A 13567-nucleotide genomic window follows, 5' to 3' on the forward strand; every position below is an offset into this window, starting at 1 on the left:
CTAAAGAAGTAGGGGGAGTAGGTGAGGGAGTCGGCCGTAATGGCCAAGGCAAACAGGAGGGGAATGTGAACACTTAATTAACATTCACTCAAAAACATTTACTGAACACTTAACTACGTGCAACTCTATTAATTACCAGTCATTTCAGATCTTCAAAGTTCAAAGAGTCTCAAGAATAAACTATTTCTTAAAAGTTATTCAGAGGCTTCCCTGGTGGCGCAGTGGTTGAGAATCTGCCTGCCAATGCTAGGGGACCGGGTTCGAGCCCTGGTCTGGGAAGATCCCGCATGCCGCGGGGCACCTGGGCCCGTGAGCCACAATTACTGAGCCTGCGCGTCTGGAGCCTGTGCTCCGCAGCAACAGAGGCCCCAATAGTGAGAGGCCTGCGCACCGCGATGAAGAGTGATCCCCGCTTGCCACAACTAGAGAAAGCCCATGCACAGAAACGAAGACCCAGCACAGCCATAAATAAATAAATACATTTGGGGGAAAAAAAAGTTATTCAGGTATTACACATTACTTAAAACCCTTGTAGACAAAACCGCGGACCTTACGAGACGAGAAAATTGGCACCAGAGACTTTAGGCGCAGGCAGCGAGGACAGCTATGAGCAGTCGGTGGGGTCCTAGGGCAGCCACGGAACTGCTCCTTCCTTCAGGCGGGAGTGTGGTCAGCTATGTCGGGCGCGGGGGGTGACCTGAAGGACGCCTCTGCGCATGCGCTTGCCGCCTAAATCCGCCCAGCGACGAGCCAAGTTCTCTTTTCGATCTCAGACATGGTGAGTGTGGTCGTGTTTTGGGTTGCTGTGTAGATGCGTCGGGAGGAGACTGTGTAGGCTAATGTTTAAGCAGTTCAGGCACCAGTGGGTTGTTTTCTAGGTATTGGAGAATGGTAGAATTAAGACACAGGCCTTGGAAGGTTTTTTGATGCCTCAGAGACAGGGTGAAGTATTACTTAGCGTTTTCTGCAGATCTCGCGGCTGCACATGCGGCCAGACTTCCTCCTATCCGGCGGGCCTCAGGGTTCAACGACCCGGTTTCTTAATCTCTCAAAAAAGCCGGGTAGTTCTTTTTTCCTTTTATATATACATATATATTACCTTCCATTTAGCCATGAATGTATGGTTCAGAATCTTTATAATTATTAATAGTATGGTCTTAATCTAGTAAATATTAATGGGATGTGAAGGAAATTAACTGCTTTGTTCTTATTATTAGTGATCATGACCTACTTAAAATAAGAACTAGAGCAGCATCCTCATCACCTGGGGGCTTGTAGAAACTAAGACTAAAGCTGGAGAAGATTAGGCTAAAGGGACTGCTTGCTTGATAAATAACTTTTGGGGTACATGGAAGGTGCTTTGAAACCTGAGTTTCTAGGATTAATAAAATCTCATTAAAGAGCTTAACTGAAAATTATGGGCTAGCAAGATTTTTATTTTAATGCTTCAACTTTTTGCCACATGTAAGCCATGTGTTGTCTTAAATTCATAAAGTTTGATAGTGTGTTTATTTTACTTAACTCTTTAAGTGAAAGATAAGCAAAGAGAGATGAAGACGGAGGTAATTTTTTGGGTCGATGATGAGCTGGCATGTATTCTGAATCTAAAGTTGATTATTACTGCTTTAGCTCTAGAATTACCCTGAGACCTGAAAAATACCTGCATCTTTATGAGGGCTTTAGTTCTTTTTTAGTCAGATACTTTTAAAATGGAAAGTTTTTATATGGCAAGATGAAATCAGAATTCAAATGTGTATTGAATATATGCTCCGGGGTCAAACGTTAAAAGATAAAAATTTATGAAATCACTTTTTGTGTGAAAGGGCACACCGCAGAAGGATGTTATTATCAAGTCAGATGCACCCAACACCCTATTAGTGGAGAAGCATGCAGATTATATAGCATCCTATGGCTCAAAGAAAGATGATTACGTATGTATACTTTTATGTTGAAAAGTATTTTTAAAGGTGTTGGCCATTTTGCATAAGCAGGTTAGTATGGCCCATGTTTCTTAAAAATGGTATCCAACTCCTGTGTGCCAAGGACTGGTATCTGTGGTTGAGGGGCAATGGAATTAACCATGGTCCTTACCAACACTTACTTAGAGGCTTTGGCAGACAAAGTAGATTTCCCTTCCTGGCCAGATTTGTAAGAATTTTGAGGCATGGAATAGATTTACTTTTGTAGTTGAGGTAATGCTTTCAAGGTCAATGATGTGTTGGCATGTATTACCTGAGTTTACGGTGATGTGAGATAACACTTAAGCTCTAGAATTACGCTGAGACCTTGAAAAAGTTTAACCTTGAAGAATGGTGTTCCCAGTTTTCCTCTGGGAAAATCTTAGAAAAAGTTAAATGAACAACTTAATTGGAAGTAAATATTTTCCCCTGTAGGATACAAAGAGCTGAAATTTACCATGTTGGGAAATAATCTAGTATTGATGAATTCCCATAACCTTGTAGCTATGGAGTTAGGGCCATATAACACCATGACTATTTAGCTTCATGTATTCAATATCTTTAACCTGGCATCAATTCAAACTGGCACATTAAAGTAATTCTGTATTTTAGGAATACTGTATGTCTGAATATTTGAGAATGAGTGGCATCTATTGGGGTCTGACTGTAATGGATCTCATGGGACAGCTACATCGCATGAATAGAGAAGAAATTCTGACATTTATTAAGTCTTGTCAACACGAGTGTGGTGGAATAAGTGCTAGTATTGGACATGATCCTCATCTTTTGTACACTCTTAGTGCTGTCCAGGTAAATACTAATAAAAATTCAGCAGTCTTGCTGATGTATTCTCTTCCGTGAGAGTGGGGAAATTGAAACTAGGTATCAGGAACATGACAAGATCAGTATCTATGTTAAAAAGTTACTCATCTTTTCAAATGAAGTATATGTTCTACAAGGTCAGTGATGTGATGGCATGTATTAGCTGAATCCAAAGTTGATGTAAATTCTAAAATTACACTGAGACCTTGGATGGTAATTATGTTTATCTTGAGTATATGTAAATACTTGAAAATCACTCAGTGGAGTTAGGTTTGTTTGTTTCGAGCAAGAAAAATCCTTTGAATTTAAGCCACTGAAATCTTCTATTTAATAGACAGCATGACCTATCTTATCCCAATAGATTACGTTACATAAGTCTTGTCTGATTATAGAAAACAGTATGTTCTGAAGATTGTCATGTGGAACCTTATTCAGAGAACAGCAAATAGCATAATGGATTACATAAACTGCTCAAAGCCTGTTTACCACATGTGTAGAAGCCTCCTTCATCTGTTTCTTGTATTGCTCAAACTTCTGCATGGCATTTGCTTCTCTCCATGGCCTGGCCATTTCCTCCCTTCTAGTCTCATCTTGCTTTTCATCTAATATCTGGAAATACCAAGCTGCTTGTGGTTCCCCGTTTATACTCTGTCATTTCACAACTCTGCTGTTTTCCGTGGAGTTTTTAAATTTTTTTATTTTTATATATTTTTACATTTTTGAATGAATTGCGTTTGCGGTGTCTTAAGTTCCTTGACCAGGGATTGAACCCAGGCCCATGGCAGTGAAAGCGCCAAGTCCTAACCACTGGATCGTCAGGGAATTCCCTCCTTGGAGTTAGCTTTGATTTTGATATTATTGAAGATCCACAAATAAGGGTTTAAAGTCTATGTAAGTTAGTATATATGAGTCCTAGAGTGCTAAGTTAACAATTTATAAATGGAAAAATAATGCTTTGTGGTTAAAGGTTTGTGTTTGTTGGTAATATCTATAATTTGACTACATAGTAGAAGTACACATTTGAGAAAAGTTCACAAGGTACATAAACGAAAAGACATGCTTGCTTGACAACTTAAAAGGTAGTTGAGGAAGAACATTGTTAGAACAAATTTACCAGTGTTGAAGAGGTATTTACTTACCATGGTTTGTTTTTGTTACAGATTCTTACTCTCTATGATAGTATTAATGTTATTGATGTAAATAAAGTTGTGGAATATGTTCAGAGTCTACAGAAAGAAGATGGTTCTTTCGCTGGAGATATTTGGGGTAATGTCCCTTTAATCCATGGCACCCAAAATACCAATCCAAAAATGTTCTGCTTTGGTGTTTATTGTAGTAATAAGCTTTGTTGCAAATTTTAAAGTTCAACGAATTGGGGGCTTTGCTAATAACTTATCAGGAGATTTTAAGTTTTTCATCTTTTCAGGTCCCACTAAGCAGCTGGTCTAACTGGAGTTAATGGTCTGCTGGAAGTTCCAGCATGCACTGTGCTAGTTATATCAGCATACAGGAGTACTGGAACAGAGGGGGCCAGTCTAAAAGATAAGGTAGGTGAAACTTTTTTCCCCAATATTTGGTGGCTTTGTAAAGTTTTTTTAAAACTTTCTGGCAAGGGGAAAATATTCAAAAAACTTTACAAACTTACTGAATATTTGAGTGGAGGGAGGGAATAGTATTTGACTTGATAAATGTAGATAATCTCTGCTTTAGGGCTGAATACAGTGCAGGCAGGAGAGACCAGCTGCTTCATGGGATGTGAAAATCTACTTTTATATAATAGGGTAAGTTTATTATTCTGAGAAATTGACTAGTCTTTTTCTTTCTGTTACTTTTCTGGGGCTTTGAAAGCAATTTATTTGCTTATATTTTTGACAAAGCAGTTTTCTAGTTCTTAGTTTCCTTCGAAATAAAGTAAGTGATTATGGATCACTTTTTAAAGATTTAGCTTTCCTCCTGGTGACTAACATGTACTTACATGTTAAGCCTGAACTCTTGGAAATTTAACCATGGTAGTTGTACAGAGGTTTTTAATTAACTTTTACTACATAATATGATCAGAAGCCTCTGATAACATAAAATGTTTTGGCTTGATCCCTTTATTTTTAGGAGAAATCGACACAAGATTCTCTTTTTGTGCGGTGGCAACTTTGGCTCTATTGGTAAGTTTTAAATGTTGTATTGGAATGATTAAGCTTCCATGATTATTCTGGAAGTTAATGGGTATATTTTGTTTACAGGGGAAGCTGGATGCTATTAATGTGGAAAAGGCAATCGAATTTGTTTTATCATGTATGAACTTTGATGGTGGATTTGGTTGCAGGCCAGGTTCTGAATCCCATGCTGGGCAGGTAATTTATCAATCTAGATTAAAATGTAGTGTCAGTTTTGAAGGGATAACCCGTGTAATTGGGAAAATGGCAAGTTAATTTGACTGAATGTAATATAATGTGGGATGTTACATAAGAATTAATTGCTGATTAAGGAAGGCATTTTTACAGTAGTTTACTTTGTATACAGTCCCCTGTTGGTGAAATCCTCTGACCCAGGTAAACATAAGTAGTTTTGTAATTACCAAAAATATATTTTGATTTTCAATTAGTTTTTAACCAGATGAAAACATTCCCTACCTATCCCCAACACCTGTTTGCTTGTGCCAGAGGATGTTGTATATGTAAATGGTTGCCAAATAAAGCTTGCTTTTAGCCATGAAGAAATTGTGACAGTAGTCTTGCATTGCAAAGTTGCATTCTAGTAGTGTGGTTGGATTTGTTCAAATAATTGTGTTCTTGTTTGCAATTCTTACTGTCAGCAAATTTTTAGATAGAAAATGGAGCTTTAAGTAGTTTTTATCACCATGTTACTGTTGAAAAACTATTATACACATGTACTTTATGTCTGTAATTTTAGATCTATTGTTGCACAGGATTCCTGGCTATTACTAGTCAGTTGCATCGAGTAAATTCTGATTTACTTGGTTGGTGGCTTTGTGAACGACAGCTTCCATCAGGTGGACTCAATGGAAGGCCAGAGAAGGTATCTATCATTTCATAAGATTAACTTTTTAAGTTTTATAACCTTGAGTGAGGAGTTTTTTTGTCTTCTGTATCTCAGTATTGCTTTTGTAAATTGATAATGAGCTTTTCACCTTAACTACTTTGCATTATGTATATCGAGGAGTCAAAGGCTTCTATTAACACATGCATCTTGTACAGAAATCTCCATGCCCACTTATGGGGGGTGGGGAAGGACAGTGGATTTGCCAAATGAAAGATTTTTTTAAAAATTGGATTACAACATTTTTATTTAAAATCTATTAATTTTTAAAGAAAAACCCAATTTGTTTAGCTCTCACACACTCTGAATTGGGTCTGTAACGACCAGGTAGTAAATATTTTTAGCTTTGACCTATGGTCTTGTTACACGTGCGAATTTCATAATTTTCCTGTCGCAAAACTATTATTTTTAAAAATCATTTACACATACTAAAAGCTATTCTTGTGGTCTAGATTTGACTCAGTGGCTGTAGCCAGCTGAGCCCCTGACCTAAAATATGATAGAGCATGGTGATGCTTTTATCTGGGTCATTGTATTTTTGTTTAATTTTGCTTGCTCAGTATTTCTGAATAAGTTAATGGGTAGGGAAATAACCACAAGTGGTTTCTAGTTAAGATCCAATGAAAAACCTGGGCAGCTTTTCAATAAGTAGAAGATGGTTGGGGGTGAGGATTGCACTTACAATCTAGGACAGCTTTTTTTTTTTTTTTTTTGCGGTACGCGGGCCTCTCACTGTTGTGGCCTCTCCCGTTGCGGAGCACAGGCTCCGGATGCGCAGGCTCAGCGGCCATGGCCCACGGGCCCAGCCGCTCCGTGGCATGTGGGATCTTCCCGGACTGGGGCACGAACCCGTGTCCCCTGCATCGGCAGACGGACTCTCAACCACTGCACCACCAGGGAAGCCCTAGGACAGCTTTTAATGTGCCTGTGAATCACCTAGGGATCTTGTTGAAATTGTCTAAGGTGGGAACTTCTGCATTTAAGTTACCATGATTTGAGGAGCCAGGGTGATTTTTTTTTTTTTTTTAAGCAGGTTGTGTACCTGCTTGGACAGCACTTACTGGAAATGCTCTACCTAAGGCAGTGGAACATATAGTACCATAGATCTCACTGAGCCTTACCACCAGATTCTTGGATTAAGGGGCTTATTTAGGTATTCATTGCAAATAGAAAATAAGGTAGATGGATGGTTATCACTGAGTACTGAAACTGAAACATTCAGCATGGTTTTCTATGGAATGGAGTGTTTGGTCTTCTCTTTTCCAGTGATTATCTTTAATTCTAAGCAATTGTATTTATGGACTTCAGTGTTTCAAACACTGCATTGTCAATACATCCCTTGATTCCCTTCTCACCCCCAATATTTGGACCAGAAAGTACAATTGAGGCAACTTGCGGCTTTTTCCTCCTAGTTACCAGATGTATGCTATTCTTGGTGGGTGTTGGCTTCCCTAAAGATAATTGGAAGGCTTCATTGGATTGACAGAGAGAAACTGCGCAGTTTCATTTTAGCATGTCAAGATGAAGAAACGGGAGGATTTGCGGACAGGCCAGGAGATATGGCAAGTATATTTGTGACTATTTATGTAACAGTTAAAATTTTCAGTGTTGCTTTGTGTTTTAAGGGTTCTAAGTTTCCAGAATTAGGAATAAGGGGGTGGGGGGAAAGGATGGCATTTCCAAGTGTTGCTTTGAAGGGATGCTTTTAAAATAATTGCCATTTAAGAATATATGAAAGATCTAAAACAAGTTTACAGAAATTTCTGGTCACTTATTGCCAAGAAATGAGTGTGTGGACCAGGTTCTGTGTTTAAAAACACAATTTGAAACCATCATTATTTCAGAAAACTTTAAGCATATGTTCAAATAAAGGGAATACAATAGGCTCCAGTATAATCATTGTTCAGAGCAGGGTTTTAGAAGTTTTCATTTTGTAATACTCTATAAATTCTTATTTTTTTAATAGGTAGATCCTTTTCATACTCTGTTTGGAATTGCTGGATTGTCACTTTTGGGAGAAGAACAGATTAAACCTGTTAGCCCTGTTTTTTGCATGCCTGAAGAAATACTTCGGAGAGTGAATGTTCAGCCTGAACTAGTGAGCTAGATTAGATCCCTTGATGCAAAAGTTGCTTAGTGTAGTTACTGTTTTAACATTTCAGTATTTGAAGTGCTTAACAAACTTAATGGCTGCCATGTTAATATTTTGTACATGAATTGTGTTGATTTTAATAAATTATATAATTATACATATTGTAAATTAGAGACCTTTATTGTATCTTCAGCTTTCCGTTTTCTTCTGGAATGCTGTTATTCTGAGCATAATACTTTGTTTATGCTTCAATGTATTTATCTTGTTTGTCTCCATAACAGCAAACTGAGTTGAACTCCATTTAGCTGATGAAATCTTGTGTTCTGATTTTCCCATGTACTCCCTTGATATGTTATATATAACTATAGTTAATATAAATTGGTCTTTATCAATGAGAATGTTAACTGATAAAGAATTGATGAACCCCATAGGAATTAAAAGATGAAAAAAATAAATGGCTGAAATTTGGGAATATTTCATGTTTGTGGTTACTGAGCTGGTTACAAAGTGATTTAAGCAAGTGACAATTCACCATCTTGGAATAGGATTGCAATCTGGACTATATTCTCACTTTCTAATATTTTATGTCAGAATGCCAAGGGGGATTGTTGGCTTTTTTCCCTGCCGAGTAAGGAAACACAAGTTGATAGTTGCCACAGTATTTTTTTGTTACCTGTGTTTTCAGAAAGATGAGACCACAGCTAATCTCTTATAAGAGTTTTATGTTCTTGGTGAAAATAAAGTATTTTAATGAACATTTTTCTTGATGGAAGTTGAAATTTGCTCAAGCGTCTTTGCAATACCCTATGTAAGAGTTAGAGAATCATCTTACATGTGTATAGTGATGATTCTCAACACTTGACCGAAGACTGAAATGTCTAGCATTGTTTTTTGGCAGTTCACTAATTTGAAGAGTTTGAGTTGCATTGCCAGTATTTTGTTTCTGAAGGTTTGGAAGTCATTGGATGGAACATAATTTTATTTAAGTGCTGTCATTGGAAGTTGGAGTTTTGAGGACTGCAGTCATTGCATGTGGATGAACTGTTCTATGAATATCTGATTTATTGACGTATTAACAATTGCATGAATTGAGTAATGCATTTCTTCTAATAGTATCCAGAGTATTCTGCTTTCAATCCTGGCATCTCTACGAAGTTGTATTACTGTGTATTCAAGAAAAGTAAGCAGGCACAAAATTTCCCAAAGGTCATTTGTTGTAAAGCTAGTTTGAGTTTGTGTAGTCTGCTCTTAACCAGTTCATACCTATGTGTGAAAACCCAGTACTAGAAATTGAGAGAGAGGAAACTGTGCAAGAGATACCTCTTAACCTGGTTCCTCCTATACTGTGCACACAGCCATATGCTTACTGGATGAAGGGCAATCTTGCAGTGATAACAGCCCTGTGAATATTTAAGCTGTAAGGGGTTAGTGGCTCTTTAGCCACGAAACCAATGTTAAATGGTTTGTACTACTGTGTGAGCATTAAATTTGTTTCCGCTATCACGGGCACTGCGTGCACAGTGATGACAGTTTCTGTAATTAAAAAGAAACTAGTGTATTTGGAGGTATTGGCGGAATGTTAGCCCCAAACACCTTGTGATAAGGAAATAAGGTGCAGTGCGAATAATGGGTCTACCAAGTTGGATTGATGGGCCCTGAATTCCTTTCAGCTGAGGAGGTCTGTACCTTACATTTAGCTCGACCAAATCCTGCGGGAGGTGACGGGGCCGGAACGCTTGGGAGTACGTTCTTCGGTGTGGATGGGGTGGGGGCGGGGGAAGGTGGGCGGTTGCGGCACGGGCTCTGCGCCTGCGCCATGCGGCTTTGTGCGCCTGCGCACTATGCTCGCACTTTTCCCGGCGTCGCTTCTGCGCTTGGGCCCTGTGGAGGGGTGTTCTGAGAGGGTTTAAGAGCATGCTGAGGCCTGAGATCCCACCAACCTCGCCTTATGTCCCTGCGGGTTCCCCCTCCTCGGTAGAGGCTCGGTCCCAGGGTCCCCGCTACAATTTCGGACTCCAGGAGACTCCTCAGAGATGCCCTTCAGCCCAGGCCGCCTCTTCGTCCTCCCCTCCAGGCACGTCTGGAGCGGCGGGCGACCGGAGCAGGAGCAGCAGCAGCAGCCTCCCTCGGCACCCGCCCAGCGCGCAGCCAGCTCAAGGCAAGGAGCCGTTATGTGAATTCCTGGAGGCTCAGGGAGCCGTGGTTGGTGGTTACCACAGAGAAGTATCAGCTGGGGTTTGTTTGGAAGATGAGAATGGGATGCTCCGGGAACTTAGTGTTTCTGAGTGACTAAAGGGCTGGACTCTTCTTCAGATTAGCTTTATTACAAGGCTGTGATGGCGGGTGGCTCGGTTCTGAGGCGGGTTGCATTAACTTCCGGTGTGATGTCCCAGCTCTCTGCCCCTGATGACAGATGCCTGAATTTGTGCATGAGTTTGGTGATAGAAGTGGTGAACCTCTTGGCTCCTGAGCTTAACTCTCCAAGTCCTAGGATGCCGTGAAAACAGACCAGATTTAACATTTTATCTAATTGAGGTGAATAATATGTTTAGTATGAAAAATGTTTTTCAAGGAGAGTTCAACTCGTTTATTTTATATTCAGTCACTCTCCATGGCAAAACCATCACCTTTTTTTCCAGACAACATTGCAAGTCAATGATAAGGTAACAAATGCCAAATTCAGTGGTCACTTTTCAGTTCATCTTGTGTGACCTTTCCACTGTGTTTAATGTTCTTGACCGGTCTTCTCTTAAACCGTCTTAATTTGCTTTCGTTGATTCCACTCTCCCCTGTTTTTCTCCTGCCTTCCAGAGAACTATGCTTACCTTTGTTAGTTCCCAAATTATTGGTTTGTCCTTGGAGGTTTTTTCCTAGGCCACTTCTGTCTGAATGTGACTATCACCACAGCCCAGATCTCATCTGTGCTCCAGATTCCTATTTCAGATTGTCTTCTGAAGTTTCTGGTGAGGAACCAGTGGAAATCCTCAGACTCACTCTATGATTAATTTAATTCATCTCTCTGCAGCTCCTCAACCTGTTTCTCTTACTTATCTCAGTCATAGGGTTTTCTAAATCTTAAACCTAGGAGACCAATAATTTCGAGTATTCCCTCACTCATAACATCCAAATAGTTAAATTCTATCTAACTTTATCTTTTAAATAATTCTGTCCTTTTCTATTTTTGTGCCATTACAGGCCCTTATGATTTTATGTCTGAGTTATTGCCTCATACTCCTAAGTATTCTTTCTTTCAAGCTTACTTACAGTGTCGCTAGAGTTATATGGAAAATGAGAATCTTTTTTTAATTCTCTTTTTTTTTAATTAATTTATTTATTTTTGTCTGCGTTGGGTCTTCGTTGCTGCGCGCCGGCTTTTCTCTAGTTGTGGCGAGCAGGGACTACTCTTCGTTGAGGTGTGTGGGCTTCTCATTGCAGTGGCTTCTCTCGTGGAGCACAGGCTCTAGGCGCACAAGCTTCAGTAGTTGCAGTATGCGGGCTCAGTAGTTGCGGCTCACGGGCTCTAGAGCACAGACTCAGTAGTTGTGGTGCACGGGCTTAGTTGTTCCGTGGCATGTGGGATCTTCCCGGACCAGGGCTTGAACCTGTGTCGCCTGCCTTGGCAGGTGGATCCTTAACCGCTGCGCCACCAGGGAGGTCCCGGAAAATGAAAATTTTATGTCCCTTGGCACTTCAATCAGTGACTCTGTATTTGCAGTTAAAAAAATCATACTTTTTTTAAAAATCATACTCTTTATCAGGACATCCAAGGCCATTTGGGATCTGTTTTCAATCTTTGCAGTCTTATCTCTTATCATTTCTTAATAATTACCCTACTTTCTGACCTAACTGACCTACTTGCAGTTCCTCCAAGGCAACATACATGTTTACGTTGTCAGTATAATCCCCCCTTCATGAAATGCTTTTTCACCCATTTATTTTCAACAGTAATAACATCCACTAATTAATGAGCACTACTCTGTTCTGGCTTCTTACTTGGCATTTTGTATCTCTGATCCTCACAATAATTCTGCAAGGTAGATTTTTCTTTTGTCCCAATTTTACAGAGGGAGTTTGCCACCCCATGGTTTATAGTGTTGGAGAGGAGTTAGGGCTGTATATGAAGGTTTGAGAATTGTCAGGAAATAGATATTAATAGAAACCAAAATAATAGATGAGATGCCCAGAGAAAATGTATAATTTTGATTTTGAGAGAAAGTGAAAAAGTATGGAACCTTGGGAATCCAACAGTTAAGAGGCAGACAGGGAAAAAGGACCTGGCAAAGGAAACTAAAAAGAAGTGGTTTAAGGAGAATCAAGATAGAGAGTTGTCATGGAAATCAAGGGGAAGAGGAGAAAAGAGACCCAATATATACTTGTAAGAACTTCTGTGTGTGCCCACAACATTGTAAATCAACTATACTTCAAGTAAAAAACAAACAAAAAAAACTCCTATGTGCCAAGACACTATGCTAGGCTGTTTATGTACATTCTTTCATATTTTATGACAACCTTATAAAATAGGTAATATATCAGCAGGTAAGTAACTAAACAAGGAACTGAATCGAAGTGAGCCTAAAACTCTCTTTACACCAGTTACCTGGGAGGAGAGAGTTTCAATGAAGAGGTCAACAGAGGAAAAGATGTATTATAATTACTATACAAAGTAAATATATCGTATATTTGAAGATTAGAAGGTAGTTTGTTATTTTAGCAAGAATAGTGTCAGTCAACTTGTATAAGAAAAAGCCATATTAGCAAGCACTTTTCATTATACTTTGGTACAAGATTATTTATCAGTAATGTTAAACTTGTCATAATTTATTACACTAAAAAATCATTATCAGATGAAGTTTTATAGAGATTATAGGAATTAGTACAACATTGCATAATTCAGAATCTTTAAGATCTGATATTTAATTTTTTTTGAATTTAGGTTCATACTTTACAAACAAAAGACCTTATGCAGAAAACACACTTGCATCACATTTTACTGCCGGTACAAGCTCATCCTCTGCGCGAGATAGTAATTATCCTCAAATACTAAAAACTCCATTATCTGCTGGAAATCCCCAGAGACCAGGTTATAAAAGTTGGACACTGCAAATGGAATATTCAGGTAAAGTGAGTGGAATATTGACCTAATTGATCTTTTGAAACTTTTAAAGTTTTATAAATTATATATTAGAGTAGTTAAGTTAATGTGAAGTTATTTGTAACTAATATGGAAGACTGAACGATAAATACATCAATTTAGCCATATCTACAATTTGAAGCTGGATTAATAAGTCTACATAGTTTGTGATATTGTTTGTTAAAAAAGGCAGGTCTACATTATTTTATCATTCTGACAAAAAAAGCACAAGAAAGAGAAAGCCCTTCCTTCTATACGTTTGCTTAAATCTAAAAGTTGATCCTGATAATACTGTTGAATGACTTTTTAATATTTAAATTTTAGAATTTATCTAAATGTAGATTTTCTTGAGGGGAAAATGGGTGAAATAGGTCTACATGTGTAAACATCTCTTGGTTCAAAGATATATGAATGTATACATTTACAAAATAATGACAAATTGTTTTTCTGAGTGGTTCTACCAACATACACTCTTACTAGCAATATATGAGCATTCTTGTTGATCTGTAT

The 13567-nt window shown here is 38.6% G+C and overlaps 2 protein-coding genes across 2 annotated transcripts in view; both read left to right on the forward strand.

The window, feature by feature from the left end:
• The first annotated feature begins 2570 nt into the window (after positions 1-2570).
• Positions 2571-8085, forward strand: RABGGTB (Rab geranylgeranyltransferase subunit beta). Its single transcript, XM_079728477.1, has 7 exons — positions 2571-2768; positions 3941-4046; positions 4887-4939; positions 5018-5128; positions 5688-5813; positions 7247-7400; positions 7805-8085. Exons 1-7 carry the CDS (start codon positions 2580-2582, stop codon positions 7939-7941), a joined length of 876 nt encoding a protein of 291 aa, XP_079584603.1. The 5' UTR covers positions 2571-2579; the 3' UTR covers positions 7942-8085.
• A 1755-nt stretch (positions 8086-9840) lies between these two features.
• Positions 9841-13567, forward strand: part of MSH4 (mutS homolog 4) — a gene marked incomplete at both ends in the record, with an annotated part of 92548 nt that continues 88821 nt past the window's right edge. Inside the window, 2 exons of the mRNA XM_079697683.1 lie at positions 9841-10084; positions 12860-13042. Coding sequence (XP_079553809.1) covers positions 9841-10084; positions 12860-13042 — 427 coding nt within the window. The remainder of the gene's footprint in view (positions 10085-12859; positions 13043-13567) is intronic.

The sequence above is a fragment of the Hyperoodon ampullatus genome (genome assembly GCF_949752795.1).
Source record: "Hyperoodon ampullatus genome assembly, chromosome: 2".
Taxonomy (NCBI): Eukaryota; Metazoa; Chordata; class Mammalia; order Artiodactyla; family Ziphiidae; genus Hyperoodon; species Hyperoodon ampullatus.

Bases quoted from the DNA above. Each gene is read 5' to 3' on its own strand.
- RABGGTB (XM_079728477.1), top strand. From the start codon at position 2,580: ATGTCTGAATATTTGAGAATGAGTGGCATCTATTGGGGTCTGACTGTA. The intron at 4,940-5,017 runs GTAAGTTTTAAA...TTTTGTTTACAG, and splicing joins TGGCAACTTTGGCTCTATTG to GGGAAGCTGGATGCTATTAA. The intron at 7,401-7,804 runs GTATATTTGTGA...TTTAATAGGTAG, and splicing joins CAGGCCAGGAGATATGGCAA to ATCCTTTTCATACTCTGTTT.